The sequence below is a fragment of the Heptranchias perlo genome, chromosome 26 (assembly GCF_035084215.1).
Source record: "Heptranchias perlo isolate sHepPer1 chromosome 26, sHepPer1.hap1, whole genome shotgun sequence".
Lineage (NCBI taxonomy): Eukaryota > Metazoa > Chordata > Chondrichthyes > Hexanchiformes > Hexanchidae > Heptranchias > Heptranchias perlo.
Window position 1 is genome coordinate 11,949,103 of NC_090350.1, and position 23,268 is coordinate 11,972,370.

The following is a 23,268-nucleotide window of genomic DNA, read 5'->3' on the forward strand; positions in this document are numbered from 1 at the left end:
GACGTCTACTCCGACCTCAGCCTGTGGGGGTCGTTGCTACGGAAACCGGGTTAAATCCTTTTTAGTTCCCCCTCTAAAACTCGACCCGTTTCGGATTAACTCATTGATAAAACCGCAGCGGCGGGAGATTGAAGTGGCGGCGGGGGGAGGGGAGAAAAAAAAGACGTTATTAATTATTTATTTATTTATTGAGAGGGGAGGGGGGGTGGCCGTGCTCTCCCGGCATGCCGCGGGGTTGACGTCGTTGGGAACCATGGTGGCGGCTGGCGGAGCCGCAGCTTGGAGTCGGGCTGAGAGAGCAGGTAAAGACCGGGGATCGGGGGGGATAGGAACCCGGGCCCGGGGATCGGGGGGGATAGGAACCCGGGCCCGGGGATCGGGGGGGGGATAGGAACCCGGGGATCGGGGGGATAGGAACCCGGGCCCGGGGATCGGGGGGGGGGATAGGAACCCGGGCCCGGGGATCGGGGGGGGGGATAGGAACCCGGGCCCGGGGATCGGGGGGATAGGAACCCGGGCCCGGGGATCGGGGGGGGGATAGGAACCCGGGCCCGGGGATCGGGGGGGGGGATAGGAACCCGGGCCCGGGGATCGGGGGGGGGGATAGGAACCCGGGCCCGGGGATCGGGGGGATAGGAACCCGGGCCCGGGGATCGGGGGGGGGATAGGAACCCGGGCCCGGGGATCGGGGGGGGGGGGATAGGAACCCGGGCCCGGGGATCGGGGGGATAGGAACCCGGGCCCGGGGATCGGGGGGGGGGGGGGATCGGAACCCGGGCCCGGGGATCGGAACCCGGGCCCGGGGATCGGGGGGGGGGGGGGGGGATAGGAACCCGGGCCCGGGGATCGGGGGGGATAGGAACCCGGGCCCGGGGATCGGGGGGGATAGGAACCCGGGCCCGGGGATCGGGGGGGGGGATAGGAACCCGGGGATCGGGGGGATAGGAACCCGGGCCCGGGGATCGGGGGGGGGATAGGAACCCGGGCCCGGGGATCGGGGGGGGGGATAGGAACCCGGGGATCGGGGGGATAGGAACCGGGGATCGGGGGGGGGATAGGAACCCGGGCCCGGGGATCGGGGGGGGGGATAGGAACCCGGGGACAGTTACCGGGCCCCAGTGGGCAGCGTTAGATTCGCGACAGCCGCGGAAGAAAGTGAGGCCTCCCGTGACAGGTCACCAGCTTCCCCCTCCCCGTCTCCCTCCCCGTCAGGCGGAGGGTCGCCGCCGGGCTCTATTTGCAGCCCGGGGCCCGGGCTGTCACTGCGTCTCCACCGGGCGAAGGGCCTCGGCCGCGCTTGGAAAGTGAAAGCGCTTCAGTTGAGGTAAGGGAGAGAGGGGAGCCGATCTCCCCGCCCCCCCGTGTAAGGGGCAGTGGACTTTCTTCCTCCCCCCCCCCCCTTTGAGCCACAGATTTACCCCCTGGGTCACCGCACTTTATTAGGAGTCTCTTTTCCACCCGCGCCACAGTCGCTGGGGCGCAGAGCCGTCACTTAAAACTTCCTTGTTCAAATTCCAGGCTGTGACCGAGAGGTTTGCGTTCACCCATGTCCTGGTGACAAAAGATCTGCTTTGGGGAAATTAAGAGCCACAGTCTATTTTTCTCCTCCAGGCACTGAATCGTGCAGCAGCAACAACAGTTTGCATTTATATAGCGTTTTTAACGAAGTAAAATGCCCCCAGGTGCTTCACAGGAGGGTTATCGGACAAAATTTGAAATTTAAGCCACCTAAGATGATATTAGGACAGGTGACCAAAAGCTTGGTAAAAAAGGTAGCTTTTAAGGAGTGTCTTAAAGGAGGAGAGAGAGAGATGGAGAAGTTTAGGGAGGGAATTCCAGAGCTTAGGACCTAGACGGCTGAAGGCACGGCCGCTACTGGTGGGGTGAAGGGAGTGGACATTTCACAAGAAGCCGGAATTGAGGAACACAGAGTTCGCGGAGGGGTGTAGAGATATTGAAACATACAAAATTCTTACAGGGCTCAACAGGGTAGATGCAAGGAGGATGTTTCCCCTGGCTGGGGAGTCTAGAACCAGGGGTCACAGTTTCAGGGTAAGGGGTTGGCCATTTAGGACTGAGATGAGGAGAAATTTCTTCACTGAGGGCGGTGAATCTCTGGAATTTTCTACCCCAGAGGGCTGTGGAGGCTCAGTCATTGAGTACATTCAAAACAGAAATTGATAGATTTCTAGATATTAAAAGCATCAAGGGATATGGGGATGGTGCAGGAAAATGGCATTGAGGTAGAAGATCAGCCATGATCTTGTTGAATGGTGGAGCAGGCTTGAGGGGCTGGATGGCCTACTCCTGCTCCTATTTCTTATGTTCTTATACGGAGGGGAATAGCCATGGAGAAATTTGCACACAAGGATAAGAATTTTAAAATTGAGATGTTAATTATTGCAGCTCTTCACCACTCCACCACAAGGGCATGTTTTGTCTGTGAGCCTAAACAGAAATGCGCACACCAACAAAACACCCATTGGATGGGTATGGGAGCCCTGGTTGCTTCCTCCCTGCTGCCGCAAGGACACTTGAGACCTGTTGTTGCACTATCCTCTCCCTCCACTGGTTAGATTAACGTGCACTGGACTAGTAATCCAGAGAATGGGAGTTCAAATTCCACCATTTTTTAAAAACAAATATGGAAATATAAAGCTGGTATCAGTAAAAGTAACCAGGAAGCTGTCTGATTGTCGTTAAAACCCAACTGGTTCCTTAGGCAAGGAAATCTGTCATCTTTCCTGGTCTGGCCTCTGTGACTCTAGTCCCACACCAATGTAGTTGACTCTTAACTGCCCTCTGAAGTTGCCTAGCAAGACACTCAGTTGTATCAATGGCATGGATAGAGGATTGGCTAATTAACAGAAAACAAAGAGTCGGGATAAAAGGTTCATTTTCAAAATGGCAATCTGTAACTAGTGGGGTGCCGCAGGGCTCAGCGCTGGGGCCTCAACTATTTACAATATATATCAATGACTTGGATGAAGGAACAGAGTGTTTTGTGGTCAAATTTGCTGATGATACAAAGAGGTGGAAAAGCAAGTTGCGATGAGGACACAATGTCTGCAAAGGGATATTGACAGGTTAAGCGAATGGGCAAAAATTTGGCAGATGGAAGATAATGTGGGAAAATGTGAAGTCATCCACTTTGGGAGGAAAAATAAAAAAGCAAAATATTATTTGAATAGAGAAATACTACAAAATGCTGCAGTACAGAGGGATCTGGGTGTCCTCATACATGAAACACAAAAAGTCAACATACAGGTGCAGCAGGTAATCCGGAAGGCAAACAGAATATTGGCCTTTATTTCTAGGGGGATGGAGTATAAAAGCAGGGAAGTCATGCTACAACTGTACAGGGTGCTTGTGAAACCACACCTGGAGTACTGCGTACAGTTCTGGTGCCCTTATTTAAGGAAGGACATACATGCATTGGCGGCAGTTCAGAGAAGGTTCACTAGGTTGATTCCGGGTATGGAAGGGTTGTCTTATGAGGAAAGATTGAACAGGTTGGATCTATACTCATTGGAGTTTAGAAGAATGAGAGGAGATCAGCAAAGGAGTCAAAGGATATGGGGAAAAGGCGGGGAAAGTGGAGTTGAGGTAAAAATCAGATCAGCCATGATCTCATTGAATGGCGGAGCAGGCTCGAGGGGCCGAATGGCCTACTCCTGCTCCTATCTCTTATGGTTATCAAACAGCTACAAAGAATACAGGACTGCAGTGGTTCAAGAATGTGGCTAACTACCACCTTGGGGCAACAGGATGGCAATGAATGCCGGCCTTGCCAGCAATGCCAACACCCTGAGAATGAATTTTTAAAAAAAGAATCTTGGACCTTCTTAATCTATATGGCTCAGTAAGGCATCACAATTTACCCATTGTGCCATTTTTATTAATAAACTGAATCTCACGACTCCCACAATTTGTATTTAAATCTGTGTGTTTTTCATTGTAAACTAATTGTGTCTAACTAAAAATTCCATATTCACAATGTAATTTTGAAATATGTGTGCTTTTTATAAAATGTTTTGAAATCACATTTTCCTGGTTTAGATCTTGCCAAGCCAGGTCTATACAGTGCATTTAAATGCTGATTAATTCATAACAAACCTAAGAAATATTAAGCTTGGATCAGAATTTTATCTGCGGCAAACCTTTGTACCGCAGTCCATTTGATAATTCAGGAATTTAGCCCACTTGGTCAAATTTGTAAAATAAAAAAGTGCAACCGTCGTCAGTGACATTGGGCAGTTTATTGACTATATTGCTTGTGTGCCAAGTATTAAAAGATGATTAAATTAAAAAAGCATTTTATTCTTGGATTAGAAACTATGTAATAGAATGCAATTTGGTATGTTGGCACTCTTGGATCAGAATTATGCCCTAATCAGGTATACATTAATCTAGAGTACAGTATTTGAAATGACCTTGCATTAGTGGTAAGCTTTAAAATCCAGCCTGTGATGGCACTGAAAATCAAGTCTCTAATGATTTATTTGTTGTCCCAGTTTTCTCCTCTTCCTCTCCTCCCCTGACGTACGTTGGGTTACAGTTCATTGGGCACCACTGCCCTCTTGCTTTGCACTCTTCATAAATATTCCTATGCAGTAAGTTATGGCAAGTGGTTTCCATCAAACCTGCACTTTCCGGAAGGGTCACTTGACTGTGATCAGAATGGGAACCCTAGCCTTTTTACTCTCTTAGCTCAGGGATGCTGAGGTTAGTTGTAGTACCCCTGCTGAGGTCAGCTATCTCAGTACAGACTGTAAATCAAACGTGGGACCTACTGATCTGTGTGACTTATACCACATGACAGTGGATTTACCCATAAAGCCATTGGCGCCTGTTTCTAGTTTTATCACGTTGCTGATTGTGGAACCTTGCAGTGCACAAAGTGGCTGCCATGTTTCCTATATTACAACAGTGACTGCACGTCAAAAGTACTTCATTGGCTGCAAAACGTTTTGGGATGTTCTGAGGCGTGAAAGATGCTTATAGACATACAAGTCTTTCTTTTATGGAGAGCTAATATTGTGCTTTGTTTTCCTGCATTAATAACTCACTATCTGTGTCTGTTTCATGACCATCCAGAAAATTCTGCTATCCTGCCATAATCCAGAATACAACATGGGTGACAATGACCCAGAAAAAGACGAACTTGTATCTGAGAATAACAACGTCACATACTATGAAACAGAAGATGATGAAGAGGAGATGACGAGGGAGGAGAAGATGGGATTTTCTGGTAAAAATGGCCTGGTGTCCTCTTCCTCTGGAACTGTTTATGATAGGACAACTGTCCTAATAGAACAGGACCCAATTGACCTAGAAGAAGAGGAGGAGGAGGAAGATGACGACGAAGGAGGGAACAATAATAACTTGGTGTCTTTTTTATCTGAAAGTGGAGAGGACACCTTTTATTTGATATCAGATCCTGATGGAATGTCGCAGGGGTACGTGCATCACACCATTTCTCCTGATCAGATTCAGTTCACCATCAACCCTGGATCCACCCCAATGCCCAGGAACATAGAGGGAGCCACGCTCACCCTGCAGTCGGTGTGTCCCGAAACCAAGGTTAAAGAGGTAAACAATCAAAACAGTTAGGCAGGCTAACAGTTGCTCTTGTTACCTTTTAATCAAAATGGTGCATGTGTGAGGTACTGCACTCCTGTCACCCCCTTCCCCAATCCTCTCTCAGTCCAATGGTTCCTCGTGCCCCACGAAAGTTGACTTCAAAATAATTATCATTGGTTTCAAATTACTTTATAGTTTCACCCCACTCTAACGTAGTGATATCCTCTAAGGCTTGCATCCCCTTCCCTGCACCGTTCCATCTCTCCTAACTGGGCTGCTCCTCATTTTCCACTTCCTAGACTCCACCATTGGTGGCAGCTGATTCAATCACCATACTCCTGTCCTCTGGAACTCCTGGCCTAATTTCCTCTGTCTTTCCCTCTCCTTCTCTTTGGCCTTGACTCTAAGATCCCAGCTTAACCGTCTCCATTTTCCCTTCTTTCCTTCTGCTTAATATCCACCCTTTCCCCTCCATAATGTAAAGTACTTTGATTGCCGCATTTAAGAAATGCTACAAAAATGTATGATAATAATAGTTTTGTGGAAAAGAGAACTTGTGCCAACCCTTGTTACATCGAGGCTAGAAAAGCCAGCAATCATTTGGTTACAAAATGCCTGCAGGGAAATTGGCAAAAAGTGGATTATCAAAAGTCTGTGTAGGTGCTTGGGTATCCTGCAGTGCTGGCTGCAGACCTTTTTGACAGGGGAGGCACAGCTCTAAAGTAGTGGGCCCTTCCTATGGAATCCCACCACCAACCTTATAAGCTCTATATTATCTTTTTCTAACTGCATTGTTCAGCGGTTTTTTGTTTTAACTCTTTACATCCAGGATTAGACTCTTTATTTTTTTTAAAAAAGCTTTGTAGGAAAAAAAAGTAACTGGAGTGTTACTGAACTGTTTTGCAAAATATTGCTGCAAGGGTTTGTCCGAAGTATAGTAGCCGTTACAGATCAGTGGGAATTTTTTCAAATTCCTGAAGCTGTATGGAGCATAATATTACTACAACTCACATTAACATCAGAGGTTCCATCCTGGAGCTCTGGTACTGTGGATTGTATTAAAAATGCCATTCCTTAAGGACTAAAATATTGCAAATTATTTATCTATATCCGGTAGGTGCAGTGATATTAGTTAGATATTCTATTTGAAAGGGCAGACCTGCGAATCTCTCCTTAATGTTTAGAAACATTGGGCACAGTTGCTGCATGGCTGTGCTTTCAGTTTCTATCTGCAAGATCCTCTCCATTGTGAGTGCCTGTGGCAAATAAATAAATGGCAGTTTGCCACCATCAGAGGTGGCCTTTTGCATCGTTTCTCTGATGCAACTACCTGTAGAGGAGCTTAGAAAGGTGACGTCTCGAGTGTGGCGAGTCCTCCGGAGGCAGTTGTGGTGCTGCAGAATTATTACACTTATTTTAAACAGCTAATCATTTCTGATAAAATATTGTAACTAGCTGTTTTCTTCCCAAAAAAACACAACGGATTGAAATGCTAAATTGTAGGGGTGTCTTAGGCCAAGCAGGAGGAAACGTTTACCCAAGGCTCCCGCTCTTGAAAGCTGTCTGGTTACCTCCTGCTGGGAAGGATGGGGAGTGTGGTCATCGGACGCACAGGCTCAAACAAGCCTGCTCACAGTCAAATTGTCTGTTGAAACTCTGTCTCTTACTCACACATGAAGCATGGGGGGTGGGGGTGGGGGGAAGCTCTATAGAGTTGTTGGCAACAATGGAACTGTGCCCCAATAAGAGTCGGCGTCCTCTGGAGGAGAGGGAATAAATCAGAAGACAAAAACATAAATTATAATAGAATAGAAACATTCTTTTAATATTGTGATGATTAACCATTCATGTCAAATATTGAACGGAAACATTTAAAGAGTCCATACCTGGTCTGTTTCACTATTGTCGGAGCCCTTACAACCGATGGCGATGACGCCTTCATCGATACAATTCTCAATAATATTATACTAGACTATACGTATCTCTTTAATTTCTACAGTGGTAGATGCTTGTTTTGTAAGCATGCTGCTGCAGAACCCACCTCCATCACCGTTGGGTCATTATGCACTTTACAAGAACCTTCAGCATTTCAGTTTGCTCTGCTCTGGTGTGTGTGTTTTTGGCAGATCCCTAAATTTCTCCTTTACCTCAGCATCCCACACCCTGTTAAAAAAAAAGGCCCAATGCTGTTTCTGTTTATGCTCCTCTGGCAGTGTTTTCCATCAAGAATCATGTATTTTAAACCATCAGTGCAGCTTTTGAAACTATTTAATGCACAGAGCTTCTCTATCTAATTCATATATTAATCAAAAATGCCAATATTATATTACAGTTCAACTTGATGTGAAGGGAAGAGAGGAGAGAAGTTTTCAAGGGGTAATGTTACAAACTGAAAATCCTCAAATCATAAAATCTTGGACAGTGGGGACCTCTTAAACACTAGGTTCATTCCCTATGTGAGGCAGTGATCTCATTGCGTTTGGGTGATATTACCCATTTTAAAAAAAAGTAGCTCCTGAGCTTAGAAATGAAATTATCATGGAAATCAGTGCAAGAATAGACATTTATTACCCTGGAGCTGGCATCTGTTTCATTTTGGGCTTTTTTTTTGTTGCAAACTGCAAGTGTTGCAGCATATGCCAGTGGCCAGAGGCTCCTGTGTAATTTTAAATGTAATGCCCCTGTAGAAGGATAAGCAGTTATGACTGTAGCACTGCCAAGTCAATAATTACTTAGTGGATATAAAGTCAACAGGCCATTTGACAGCAATAAATTCCTTTGGGGTAGTTGCATCCTCTTGGTACCAATGCTAACTATAGTTGTGGATTGGACTAGAGTAATTACCACTGCTACAATGTATTTGCAAGGTAGATGAGTGATTCCCTGAGCTCCTCTCTTGCTAGAGTGGGTGGAATGGCAGTTCAGTATTGTAATATTGTTTTATTATTTAACATTTTTAATGAAAAGATTTGATCTTTGTAGAATGCTGTAACACAATAGGGACTGGTGAAGTAGGAGGTTTCAGTTGGATGTAGTGAAGGGTATACAATACCCACTTTAAATTTTTGTTGGTGAGTGTATGCTCAGTTCCAGGGAACTCAACAGTAGTATAAATCCGTTAACTGACTGCCCACCATGCCAGGGCATGCGTCAATCCTTCCTCAGCCCCTACCCAAGTTCTGCCACCTCATAATGGGTCCTGTTACTGCCGTAGTAAAAGCTGAAATGGTAGCAAGTTCAATCACTTCAGCTCTGTCAACAACAGGACTCGGAGCCAGCAAGGCTCGGATAGACAACGGGAAGAGAGGGGAAAACCTGGGAGCCGAAGCTGGGAAGGGACACTTAGCGTGGGGGTTGGGGGTAGAGAAAATGCATGGGGGGTGGGGGCAGAGAAAATACATGAGGGGTGGTGGGTCGATGGGTTTCTTGGTCTGTACTGATCAGCTACTAGTGGTACAATCTCTGAGTCAATAGGGGAGTGTTCTTTAACTGTGTACTTTTACATATCAAGAAATAGTGTACAAATTTTGAAGTAATGGTGTAAAATGCACCACATAAAATGTAAATAAATTAGTATTTTTTTAAAAGAAAGGATCCCAGACACCATCCTTTTCTTTTGGAAATAAATTCCATCCCTGATGTACATAGAATTACAATGGCCCAAAGTTTGCAGTCAAAATAACGGTGAGGCTATTGGTGTTCACTGTTGTTTATGTCCAAATGGTGCAGCAACTTCAGGTGAGGGGCAGATGTGCGGTTAAACTCAAATATCCAAAAGTTGCTGTCCAAGAGGCGCTGCTCCACCATTAGCTTCGCAAAAACGGCACCATGCTGTCTGCCTCACCATTAGAATGCATTCAGTGGCGTGAAGTTGCTGTAGTTGCATGGTAGTTACGAACTTAACTCACCACAGAAAGTTAAGTCTTGTCCATTCCAGTCTAAGCACCGTTTTAATGATGTGATAATTATTAATTACCGCCATTCAACCTCTCTGACACTGAAAATTATCTATTACAATTGCGGAGTCTCATTCCTTCAGGTTTTAATTGTTGGAGATTTAAAAAATATAAAATTTTAATTTTGTTTTTAACTTTTCCTTTCTGACTCTTAATCCAATCTTTCTGTACCTGATTTGACATTGAATTCACACACTCTAATTTACACTTGCCATGTAAAAAATGTTAAAACTGAAACGTGCAAGGGCATGTCTAACTAATGGCAGACACCGTTAGATGCCCTGCGACAACAAATTATGACCCATAGAATTTACAGCACAGAAACAGGCCATTCATCCCAACTGGTCTATGTCGGTGTTTATGCTCCACACGAGTCTCCTTCCACCCTACTTCATCTCACCCGATCAACATACCCTTCTATTGCTTTTCCCCTTAAATGTATCAATGCTATTCGCCTCAACTACTCCATGTAGTACCAAGTTCCACATTCTCACCACTCTCTGGGTAAAGAAGTTTCTCCTGAATTCCTTATTGGATTTATCAGTGACTATCTTATATTTGTGAACCCTAGTTTTGGACTCCCCCACAAGAGGAAGCATCTTCTCTATGTCTAGTGTGTCTACATGTACAGTGTATTAACTTTTAAAATTGGCACTACATCACTGGTTTTGATTTAGGGAGAAAAGATTGCTTCAAGAAAAAATCCAAGCTAAATTTGTTTTGAACCTTAATTAGCAACTTTTTTCCCCCTTCAACTTTTCTGCCCACCTGTCCTGAGCTCACTGACTACTGCAGGATCCACAGGTGCCAGTCACCTCCAATACCTTGCCCAAGTGGCCATTTTTCATGTGGGCCCAGGCATTCAAAATTGACAGGCTATTTGACTGCAGGGGTTGTCACATCATGGCCTTGCCCAGGGATGACCATACGCACTTTCCAGCCAATCAGTGATGAGAATGGGAACTCGTTTTGTTAATCTCCACCTAGTCCAGGAGCACGAAGGTTAATTCTAGTCTTTCCTATTGCCACCCTGAGATTAGCTAATTCAGCACAGACCAGGAATCTCATCTGGTACCTCTGTGTGACTCAGCTATACTGAGGAGGTCTTGTGTAGTAACTTCAAGCTACTGTATTTAGCTTAGTGAAGTACAAGTGGGGTTAGAAGCAGAGGGCATAATTAGGTGTTGTAGAACTAATTCATAAAAAATGAGTTCAGACTTCTATTCAGTGTGTAATAGTGTATAAATTTTAAGTGCTAGTGTAATATGCAAGGACTTTGGGGCTTGTGCCCAACAAAATCTCCAGCAAGCATTCACAAGTACACCGATGCCACCTAGTTCTATCTTTCCGCCACCTCTCTTGACCCCTGCTGTGCCTCTGTGCTGTTGGATTGCTTGTCTAATGTGCAGTCTTGGATGAGCAGTAACTTGCTAATAATTGGAATGAGTAGTCATTGTCTTCAGTCCCCACCAAAAATTCTGTACCCTTGCCACTGATTTCAGCCTCCTCCCTGGTCACCCCGGTCACTGTCTCGGGATGAACCAGACTGTTCACAATTTTGGCAACCAGTTCAACCACGAGCTGAGCTTCTGACCTGATGTACTCTCCATCACTAAGACCATCCACTTTCACCTCTAACATTGTCCAGCTCCGTATCCATCTGACACTGAAACCCTTATTTATGCCGTTGTCATCTCCAGACTTGATTACTCCAATGCTCTCCTGGTTGGCCTCCTTTTTTCCACCCTCCATAAACTTCAGCGCATCCAAACTTTGCTTTCCATATCCTATGTCTCGCTGTTGACCGGAGGTTACCGGTTACGGTTCTTGGCTTAGTACAAAGAGGAGAAGAGTCAATTCTCTCTTAACTCTCAATTCGCTTTATTCACGCCGTTAGATCATATACATATAGCTTATACGTCTGGTTAGATAGAGACATGCAGTTTGCACCAGGTTATACAGTTTTATACCCAAACTAGGATCTAAACGCGCACCCACTTGGTTTCTCTGACACTCCCTGAGTGGTCACAGAATATAAAGGATGATACCCGAAAAGGAGAGCTGACGCTGGCCAGGCGTTCCGTTCTCTCTCTCTCGACGTCGTCTCTACTTCCCTGACGTAGGTTCTTCCACTTCCGCGATGGTTGGTCTCCGGAGTCTTCGCTCTGGCTCCACGCCCCAGATTCTTCATTCTTATTCCGAATCTTATCTCTTCAAGCTGTGCTGTCTCTCTCTCTCTCCCGTTGGTTTAGGCTTGCTCGCCTAATCTGTGTCTTCTCCTCATTGGCTCTGTCCCAAGGACTTAGGTAGCATTACCTCATTACTCCTTTTCTAAATAAGGACTTGTGTCTTATCACATCTCCTTTGTCTTTCACAAAACTTAGCTAATTCAAACCGGTTCCGGCCAGCTCAGGCCAGCGACTGAACTCAGGTTACTTCAGTTCAAAAGTTGCTTTTGCCTGTGTGTCAGCAGTTTGGAATCTCAGGTTACTTCTGCAGCCCCTGGCCAACATCGCCAAGACACACCCAGCCTCACTGACCCATATTAGCTTTTGGTTCCCCATTGCCTCAAACTTAAAATTCTCGTGTGTGTTTAAATCCCTCCATGACCTCATCCATCCCTATTCCTGTAACCTCCTGTATCCCTTCACCCCAGCTATAGTGCCTGTTCCTACAGCTGTCTAGGTCCCAATCTCTGGAATTCACTCCCTAAGCCCCTCCATCTTCGCCTCCTCCTTTTAATATCCTTCTTAAAACCCGCCTCTTTGACCTAGCTTTTCATCATTTCCTGATATTTTGCTCGGTGTCCATTTTCATTGTGCGTCTGAAGTGCTTTGGGATGTTTTTCTACATTAAAGGTACTACGTAAATGCAAGTTCTTGAAAATGCAGTATAATTTGCTCACAGGTGGTAAACGTTAAAAGAATTGTAATTTTACAAAAGATGATCTGATCTGAGTGATTTTGTAAAATATTAAAATGCTCTAGGCCCAAGGAATGTGCTTACAAAATAAGCAGTTCCTAGATTGATTACATCTGAATAAGGGGTTCAGGTGCAATTTTGGACCAAAAGAATAAAGCTCACAACCAACCATCACTTGATCCCACAAGATTTGATTACAGCCACTGTCTGGTATTTATAGTATGTACAAATTCCATTTTATATTGGGATTTTGTTCAGTTTTTATGCCAATAGCAATTGTAATTGTGAAAGGCAACTGTTAGTGTACTTATCCTTGATGTGTGTCGTTGTTCCTGCAGGTTTTTGGAGAAATCATCTGGATTGGTTACTAGGGAATTCTGTGTTCAGCATATGTTGTAAAATCTAATGGTGTCAATTTAAACATGTCCTAGGGATTACTACTTTGGTGTAATGAGTCCCGACAAGCAATTGGTATCCATAATTTTGCAGACTAGCCAGTACACCTTGAGTGCTATACCCAGAGTGTTTTGTGAGCATGCTATATCCAGAGCCTTCTCTTGCATTCCTTTCTACTTTATGAGCAGCAAATCAAAAAGCAAGGAACTACTCTCAATCTTTCAATTTTATTGCATGAATTTACACATTTATGTTGCATAATTATGAAAAAAAACTAGCAATCTTCTGTGTGTTGCTCACAGTAAGTCAAAGATGCACTGCTTTATAATGATCGAGGCATTATACCATGTAACGCACAATTGCTTTGGTGAAGCTGTGTTTAAATAGACCCTGCCCCTTTAAGGTCATAAAGTGTAATTGCTATAAGTATGCACACTCCCCAATCAGTTTAATTGCTGTTTGCAAACTAGAAGGTGTTTTGTAAATTATAGCTCCAGGTCAGTGAAAAAAACAACATGCAACATTGACCCTTCTCTTTTTGAATATACTTTTGGCAATTCAAAATGTCCCTAAGTGCTTTGTAGCCAGTTAACTACTTTTTTGAAATGTAGTCACTGTTGTAACGTACGAAACACAGCAGTCAATTTGCACACAGCAAGGCCCCACAAACAGCAATGTGATAAATGACTAGATAATCTGTTTTTATATATTGGTTGAGGGATAAATATTGGCCAGGACACCGGGGAGAACTCCCCCTCTCTCTTTTTTGGAACAGTGCCATGGGATCTTTTACGCCCACCTGAGACAGCAGAAGGAGCCTCGGTTTAAAGTCTCATCCAAAAGCAGCACTCCCTCAGTATGCCACTGTGGTGACAGCCTAGAATTTGTGCTCAAGTTCCTGGAGTGGGATTTGAACCCACAACTTTCTGACTCGGAGGCAAGAGTGCTACCACCGAGCCACAGCTGACACCAGTTTTACATGGATTGATTTGTTGCAACAGAAGTTTGATTGCCAAAGCTTTGGAGTAGAAGGCAAAATGGTAGTGCCCCCATTTTTGAAATATAGTTTGAAGTCCTACAGACCTGCGCTATAGCCCCAGCAGAAAAACGTTGGTCATTGGGTACTGTTCATTGAATTCAAATGTTGCACTAGTTCTTCTGTGCTACTGGAGGGAGTTCTGGCATTTTCATAGTTCACTGAAAAATTCTAGCAGCAGAAACCTGATCCAGCATCATTACAAGGCTAGATGAACCTTTGTTCACTTAACAGACATTTATGCTGTAAATGTTTTGGCATGGCCCTGAACAAGCGTGTCCATAGCTTTGCTTCCCCTGGTGTCAAGTATCTATTGTTCCTGGTGTCCTGGCCAATATTTATCCCTCAACCAATATCATTAAAACAGATTATCTGGTCATTATCACATTGCTGTTTGTGGGACCTTGCTGTGTGCAAATTGGCTGCCACGTATCCTACATTACAAGAGTAGTTTGGCTGTAAAGTGCTTTGGGACATTGAGGTTGTGAGAGGCACTGTATAAATGCAAGTTCGTTCTTCTGTCACCAGCGGATCTGTTCAGTTGGGTACAGGACACATAGCTGCAGTGAGGCGTTTACGTAGGCACTTGTTTAGTTAATTAAGATTGGGGTGAGTGAGACTCATGCACTGGCTGTGCTCAGTGTTTACATTGCTAAAACCAACTCCCTTATTCTCATGGCAGAATTGTAGGCCTGAATTTTCCAGTGTAAAAGTGCTTCTAGTAAAATAGCCATGAACTTACAATAAAATGAAGAGGAATAATTTTACGCTTTTAGAAGTAAAACATAACTGAGTTCACATAATGACCCACTTCCCTTTACATATTGGATTTACATGTTTTTGATTGAATTTTATATTGTATGTAATGTATGTATGTGTTTGATATAGATAGATAGATATATATATTAAAACTGTCATCTTTGGGTCAGTGATCTTTCTGTGCCCTGAAACTAGCTAAAAGACAGGCAATGCGCAGTGCAACCTACTTTCTAAGTAAAAATAAGATTAGTAATCATGACATGGCAATTAGTGGGTTTTTCCACCAGTCTCTGAACTAATTCCACTTCAGTGAGCTTTGTAAACAATTTTACAACACCAAGTTATAGTCCAACAATTTTATTTGAAATTCACAAGCTTTCGGAGGCTTCCTCCTTCCTCAGGTGAATGTTGTGGAAAAATGAGCTTGGCAGTTAATGTGCACTGGTATCTGGCATTATTCCTCAGTTTAGTCACCCTTCACCATGTAAACCCTTTGACCTTGATTTTCTATATTCATTGCTGTAAACAATTATTCAGTGGTGACTTGCTGTGTGCATGTTTTAGAGCAAATTTATATCCATGCCTGTGTTGGCTTAACAATTGCAAGCAGCGCTGGTAAATCCATGACCACTTTTAAAACTCAAACCCTCACCTGTCCCAGCATTTGTATAAATATCATGTATTTTACAGCCTTGAATGACATTTTGAGCTGCTGTCCTTTGGGTTTCATTTATTATTCACCGGTGGAACTTATTTGTGCTGACACAGCGACCTGTGTAACACAAGGGGGAGGGAGAAGGGAAAGTGACATTTGGCAAGTGTGTTGTAAAATGGTTTCTTAAGATTAGAATGACCAAATTGCAGCTCACTATGCCCAATTAACTCTGTGTTATATATTTACTTTGATTTATCATCCATTGGCTTGTTCAGTTTGAATTTTGTAGGCCAGGAGGTTATGTTCTTAACACTGTTGTCTCATTGGTTGATAAATCCTAAATCAGAACACTACTAGTGTTTGTAACTTGAGAGATATGCAATTTAATAGGAACATGGATTTAAACTGTATATGACTCCCTGCAGTTCAATGCCATTCACCTAGGTGACCCAACGACAAAAATCTTGGACATTCCTGTTTAAGTAGTCTTTTTGCCTAGTCTTCAAATAAAAACTAAGAGCTTTTGGAAACCGCGTTTAGTTCCTGACTTAGTTTACTGTTACACTTGCAGTAATCAGGCATAAATGAAGATACATTTGGGCTTCAGCCCTATTTAACTTCAGCCCTAAATTCCACCCAGGGTGGGCGAGTCTTCCACCTGTCTGCCTAACTTCCCCCTCCCCCAACTAAAGGGGGCGTATCCAGAAGAGTTATTGGGCTACCTTGGAATTCTGCTCATTATGTTCTTGTAAGGCCTCAATGAAACTCTTGCAAGCTGAGAGCTGGTGTGAGTTCCATTGAAGACGTGGAGGGTGATTACTTTTTCAACAGTGGCACTGAACGCCCTTATTTTGCCCTGCTTCTCTCCAGCGCTTCCCAGGCCTCTGATCCGCCATGGGGGCAACTATGGACGCCTCTAATCCACTGATGGGACGGGCTCTTCTGGTGCACCTTTAATAGCCCAGGCCACCTGCCTTGATCATTACTAATGACCCCGTTCTTAAATTTGAGATGTGGTCTGCGTTCTTCTGTAGGAGCGACCTGGAGTTTTGCTCCCCGATAGTTGTGCTGGCTGAGCGGGACTCTTGGCAGTTTTGGGCCCTTAACTTAAATTACACTTGGTCACCCTGCAGTTACGACTTACCAAATCTACAAAATTTTTGTTGGAATAGTTCATTGTTGCCATGAGGGCTATATGTGATCAAATGGATTTTAGTTTTTTTTTGTGTTAAATTTGCTATACTGGAGATGCTTGTGTTAGTGAGTCGCAATGTCTTGAGAGAATTTTGCACACTACTGAAGACGGAATAGAAACCAATTGCTCACATATCTTTAATTAGAGCAACATATTACCAGTGTTAGCTCAGAATTTGTGCAAATTCCACACAATGTATCACTGAAGCAAGAAAGTGCTGTTGTAATTGACAAGTTTTAAATTGGGGTGCATAGGAGCATTCATGAAGAATTATAAAAATGTAATGTTCTGCCCTCATAATGTCACTTCGGCATTGCCTGCAACTATTCAGCAGAGCTGCAGTAAGACAGTGTCGTGTCTCCTTGGACCACGTGCTCCAATGGGAATATTGCCAACTGGTGCTGCAGCTTTTTCATTCATCTGCTGTCTTCTGTTTGCACCACTTGTTTTTTTCTAAAATGTAAAAAATCCAGGAAATTGAATATTTCCAGTAGGATAACTCTGAGTCCAGGAAACTTGCGATGTTAAAGTTGAGTGCTTTCGTACGGTTTATGTGGTTGTATTATATAGGAAGGAAAATTCAGAATAATTACTGTTATCAGTACTGAAACAATAAGCTTGAAAATCAAAACTAATTTCATTTAAGAATGGGTAATGACATCTTCACATCATCTGACTGAAGCTTATTTTCAACTAAAGAATGGATTACTGGAAGTGAGTTGCAAAACTGTAATCTAACAAGAGGTTCAGATGGTGTCTCGGAGCATAAGCGGCCCTGAGCTCTGCCTTAGTGTCAGGTTAATTTTGTACTGTTAGAAACCTGTTTCCTTTCTCTTAGGCAAGATCCAGTAATTAGTGCGATCACAAAGCAGTACTACTCTTGTGAATGTCATGAGTGCAACATTACCAGGAATAATTAACAGTAGATTACAGGAATGTTCTGTTTAGTGTATTACTATAGTAACTGCTTCTCAAGTAGCCCTTGCACTTGTTGCATTACAATGCTGATTTTAAAAAAACCTGTCTTAAAATTCCAAGTTTCATTCCCTCCCATATAGGAAGTATGATATTCTTAGGTTTTACTCCAGATATTTTCTTACCAGCACTGACCATCGCTCCCATAGGCAAGCCCTATTCCTAGGTACTGAGGTGTGACTTGATAAGCACAATATCATCTTGTAGTCTTGCTCAGGGATCAAACAGAAACCCTTTGTTGTCACAATAGCTTACTGAATTGACCAGTGTGCCTCGTTCTCCTAGTTTTTAGATAGTAGAAAAAAAGGAAAAACTTGAATTTATATGGCATCTTGCCATGACCTCAGGACTGCTCAAATTGCCTCACTTCTGTTGGCAGATATTGCAGCCAATTTTCACACAGCAAAGTCCCGCAAACAGCAAATCAGATAAATGACTAATTCAGTGGTTTTGGAGGTGTTTGTCAAGGGAGACATGCTGGTTTGGACAAGAGGAGAACTCCTTGCTATTCTTTGAATACTGCCATGGGATCTCTTGCATCCACCTGTGCAGGCAGATGGGTCCTCGCTTTAATGACTCATCCAAAAGGTACCCCTTCTGACAATGCAACCCTTCCTCAGTATTGCACTGAAATGTCATCTCAGATTATGTTCTGAAATCCTGGAGTAGAATTTGAAGGAAGGTAGAAATGAGTTGAAAATGAAAACGTTAATTATGTGGATCTTTGTTCCACATCAGGCATAAATTTAGCCCAGACTGTGCCAATGATAAAGCTATGAACTGCAATGAGATTGGTCTTAATTAACTGCCTATGACTTGGCACTAAAGGCAGCCTGAATAAAGATGGAATGATGTCTTGGTGTGGGAAGAGAATGCTCACACTAGGGGTCGAACCAACTGTTAGGGTTGGTATGCCCAAATAGTAGGAGCTTGACTGCATCTACCAATACCTGGTCGGAGAGTGCTTTATGTTAACAATGGTTGATCAGAAAAAATATAGAAGGTGTTCACCAATGTCAACTCCCTTGCTTTGAGCACAAAAATGTCAGCCTACACATTTTATAGTTAAACTCTTCATGTAGTGAAAATTTGTTGAGGCACCAATATGATTTGTGGATGGTCATGCCGGGTCTTTTGAACAAAACATTCCTTCCATTTGAATAGATCAGCATGAAATGGTCTTTTAATTTGGGAGGCAGGTGGGGGAGAAAGATTTTCATTAAATTGAACTGGATCTATGTCACTTTTGCCGATTTCTGAATTGGTTCAAGTTCTCAACCTGAGCTGTGGTATTGTAATACCTGGTCCTTTAGAAGTAAAAATTTTGAAACTTAGTTTCTAGCAAATGTACAATATTTACTAAGTTTGCTTTGAGTCTGTACTTCACTGTGTATTCTGATGTTCGCAAACTGGCGAAGTATAACTTCCTATTTTTGTTGCGAACCGCTCATTGAATTATAGCATAGTAATTCACTGCCTTGTTTTTACATTTTTTACATTACTACATGTCTGTGGTATCCTACATTGTAAATTTGTAATCAAACAAAAATGGACACTGACCAAAAAAATGAGATATTGGGAAGGGTGGCCAAAAGCTTATTCAAAATGGTGGAATTTAAGGAGGACCTTAAAGGAGGCGAGGGAGATGGCGACATAGAAGGGTTTAGGGAGGGAATTCCAGAGCATGGAACCTAGACAACTGAATGCACGGCTGCCAGTGAAGTTGGGGGGTGGATAAGCAAGAGGCCAGAGTCAGAGGAAGGGAGAGTTCTGGGGTGGTTGTTGTGCTTTGAGGTTAGAGATTTGGGAGGTCGGTGGGGAGGGAGGGAGGGAGTGGGGGGGGGGGCGAGACTATGAACAGATTTCAACACGAGGGTGAGAATTTTAAATTGGAGACGGTAGGGGAACGGGAGCCAATGTAGGTGAGCAAGAACAGGAGTGATGGATGAGCAGCACTTGGTATGGGATAGGATAAGGACAGCAGAGTTTCACATGAGTTGATGGGTACACCTTGCTAGTCATGGATTTATATTTCTATGTTTATCTTGTTTTGATTAGTATTTTGCTGCATTTGATAATTGGAGCTGTTTAAATGTCTTAAATGGTTAAGCCTTGGAGATGACTTCTGTTGACTGACTGTGGCTCTGCCTGGGGCAGCTGCATATTCTGTAGATTGATTCCTGGGATGAGGGGGTTGTCCCATGAGGCGAGATTGAGTAGAATGGGCCTATACTCTCTGGAGTTTAGAAGAATGAGTGATGATCTCATTGAAACATATAAGATTCAGAGAGGGCTTGACAGCGTAGATGCTGAGAGGCTGTTTCCCCTGGTTGGAGAGTGTAGAACTAGGGGGTATAGTCTCAGTATAAGGGGTCGGCCATTTAGGACTGAGGTGAGGGTTGAGAATCTTTTGAATTCTCTACGCCAGAGGGCTGTGTATACTCAGTCGTTGAGTATATTCAAGACTGATATAGCTAGATTTTTGGACTCTAAAATTCTAGGGGAATCAAGGGATATGGGGATCGAATGGGAAAGTGGAGTTGAGGTCGAAGATCAACCATGATCTTAATGAATGACGGAGCAGGCTTGAGGGGCTGTATGGTCTACACCTGCTCCTATTTCTTATGTTCTTTGTCCACTTCCAATTGCATGAGTTTGTGTATTGTAATCAAAATCCATTTAACACCCAATATTGAATATTAGCCTACTTCCTCAACAATCACTTAAACTGGTCAACTCTGGATTAAAGTTGCTGTCTCTTCACACTTCTGTCTAAAAGCTGATTGGTGGGCCATTGCCAGTTAAACCACCATAGAGGTTGAATGAATAAACTCCAACTGGAAAGTGCAGTATTTTAACTTTTTTCTTAATTTTTTTTGCCCCCAAGGTAAAACGATATCAGTGCACATTTGAAGGCTGTCCACGTACATACAGCACAGCAGGGAACCTGCGGACACATCAGAAGACGCACCGCGGTGAATACACATTTGTTTGCAACCAGCAAGGCTGTGGCAAGGCCTTTCTCACCTCCTACAGCCTAAAAATCCACGTCCGAGTCCACACCAAGGAAAAGCCATTTGAGTGTGACGTGCAGGGTTGTGAAAAAGCATTTAACACACTGTATAGGTAAGTTAAGTTATTGTGTCAACCATAGCTCAGTAATAACACACTCAGTAATAGCTGAGTCAGAAGGCCTGTGGGTCCAAGCCCCACTCCAAATACTTGAGCGCATATTCCAGACTGATACTTCAGTGCTGTGCTGAGCGAGGTGTCGTCATTTGGATGAGACGTTAAACTGAGGCCCCATCCTGCCCACTCAGATGGGTATAAAAAAAATCCTAAGGCACTGCTCGAAGAAGAACAGGGAAGTTCTTGTATCCTGGTTGACATTTATCTCTCAACCAGCGTCAGTTAAACAGATTATCTGGGCATTTATCTCATCGCTGTTTGTGGCACCTTGCTGTGTGCAATTTGGTTACCTACATTACGATAGTGACTACACTTCAAAAGTACTTAATTGGCTGTAAAGCACTTTGGGACGTCCTGAGGTTTTGAAAGGCACTATGAAAATGCAAGTTCTTTTCCTTCCTTCCATGAGCTTTGGTTTTGTCCATGGTCAGAATTCCTCTTTTGTTTTTGCTCTGCAGGAGGCATGATGATAGTTGTTTTTTAAAAAAAGGTTAAACCAAACAATTGAGAAAATTTAATAACGTAAGAATTTATTCAGGTAGCAGAAGTGCTAGGTACAAATGTTCCTATGCAAAGTTGTTAGGTTGTTAAATTCACCTCGATATATCAATAGGGTGGATTCACCATCAAGGGAGTTCAGGCATTGACTCCATTGCAGAGCCATTTCCATTGGAAGCAGCACTGCAATATAAAGGGCTGTTGGCTTTCTTCAGTCTGCGATTATAATGGATTCACTTAAAATTCACATGTTCCAGCCCTCAAGCTTTATAGTTAATAATTTTTCATTATGTATAAAAGGAGTTTGAGGCACCAGTGTGTATGTTTGCACAGCATGACTTCTTTACAGCTGACCTTTGAACGAGATGTCCCTGACAGGTGAATTGATTAGCATGAGATGGGTCTTTAATTTGGGTGGTGTAGAGGGAGGGGAGTGGATTTTTTTTTAAACTGAGCACTTTCTGAAAATTAAACAAAGGTTCTAGGTCACATATTTTGCCTGTTTCTGAATTTGTTCAAGTTCACTCAACCCAAAATTGTAGCATTGTGATATCTGGTCCTTTAGAGTTAAGACTGATCATTGCTCAAAGTGCTGCAGAGCTCAACCATCTCTTAATCCTTTGACTGTCGAATAAGCAAGTAGATTCCACAACAGACTGAAAACTAGAATTTTCCAGACTTTCTAGACTAGAAGACCTACTGTGTATTTCCAGCATTCTGATTCTTTTATTTCAAATCTTCTTTTTCTTCAGTATATCTGCATTTGTTCTAAATGTATTCATTAACATCAGGACCGAAAATTAAGACAGCTTCAGCAACTCCTGTTTTGCAAAGCTGAATTTAACCTGCTTGTGCAAAATATAATGCAACACCTGCTCCCAACTCCTGACTTAGCTACCAGTCACTATGGGAAGCCAAACTTAGTTATCAATGTCTATATTATTGCGTCTTTATTTTCAAAAATCTGTGGAAAGTTTAGCATTAATGAGTGCCTGCGTTCCCTTGACACACAAATTATGTTGGGAGGCACTTGGCCAACGGGCAGCTTTGTTTTCCTCCCCATCTTGAGGGACGTGCATAAGGGAATGAGTTAAGCACAGATTTGTTTTTCACAATATGTTACCTAATGCACTGAGTCACTAACTGGGTTTAATGTATTATCTGTATCAGTTGAAGAATGAAAATATTTGCATATATACCTTATTGCAGCCTCAAGATGTCTGTGCTTCACAACCAATGCTGTCCAAAAGTAATTGTCAGTTGTTATGTGAAGTAGTAGCAAACTGCAAACAGCAAGGTTCCACAAACAACAAATGAGATGAATGGCCAATTAATTTGTTTTTTTGATGGTTGGCCAGGACACAGAACTCCCTGCTCACATAGTGCTTTGGAACCTTTCAAATTAACCTGAAGTCCCTTTAGCCTGTTGGTGAACATCTCATCCAAAAGAAAGCACTCTTAACAATGCAACACTCCCTCAGTGCTGCACTGGATTTCCAGCTTGTAATGTGTGCTCCAGTCCTGGGTTGTGGCTTAAACTTGCCACCTCCTGAGCCAAGGTGACATTTGAAAGAAATTATGACTTGATGACCATTTGCTTCATTCTGTCTGTAGTTTTTGCTTTTTTCCTCCAATAGCAGTGTGAGTTTGTGAGGTATTGTAGTATAAGTAATGGCAAAGGAAGCACGCATCTGTTTCAGTTAATTAATGCCTAAGGATGTGGATTTTGTTTGCGTACAGTAACTTTTCAGAGATTTGTTAGTGGTTAATGAGGTTTCCCCTAGGAAAGCCCCATTGTGACCTGAGTGATTAAAATTATATTGAGTAGAGGTCACAGTCTGCAAACTGAGGTCTAGTGTGGCCACCTCACAAAGGAGTTCTCAGCAAACATTACTCTTTTTTCCAACATCCAACCATATGTTCCCTTAGAAATGGTGTCAAAATAATTGCTGCAATCTCTATTACTGCAGTCTCTTTGGTTTATATGCCAACCTACTGTGAACAAATTAATTGTTTTGAACAGTGATGGTTCTGGTAATTATACAGCGATTTCTATACTGTAAGGCAGTGCCAAACTGAGAGTACTTGAAACAACTTTGTTTAA

At 43.2% G+C, this 23,268-nt stretch overlaps 1 protein-coding gene across 1 annotated transcript in view; it reads left to right on the forward strand.

Moving 5' to 3' along the window:
* The first annotated feature begins 208 nt into the window (after positions 1 to 208).
* The window catches only part of mtf1 (metal-regulatory transcription factor 1), a 60,074-nt gene continuing 37,014 nt past the window's right edge, over positions 209 to 23,268 (forward strand). The window contains exons 1-3 of the mRNA XM_068006433.1: positions 209 to 302; positions 5,098 to 5,592; positions 20,365 to 20,603. Coding sequence (XP_067862534.1) covers positions 5,134 to 5,592; positions 20,365 to 20,603 — 698 coding nt within the window. The 5' untranslated portion in view covers positions 209 to 302; positions 5,098 to 5,133. The remainder of the gene's footprint in view (positions 303 to 5,097; positions 5,593 to 20,364; positions 20,604 to 23,268) is intronic.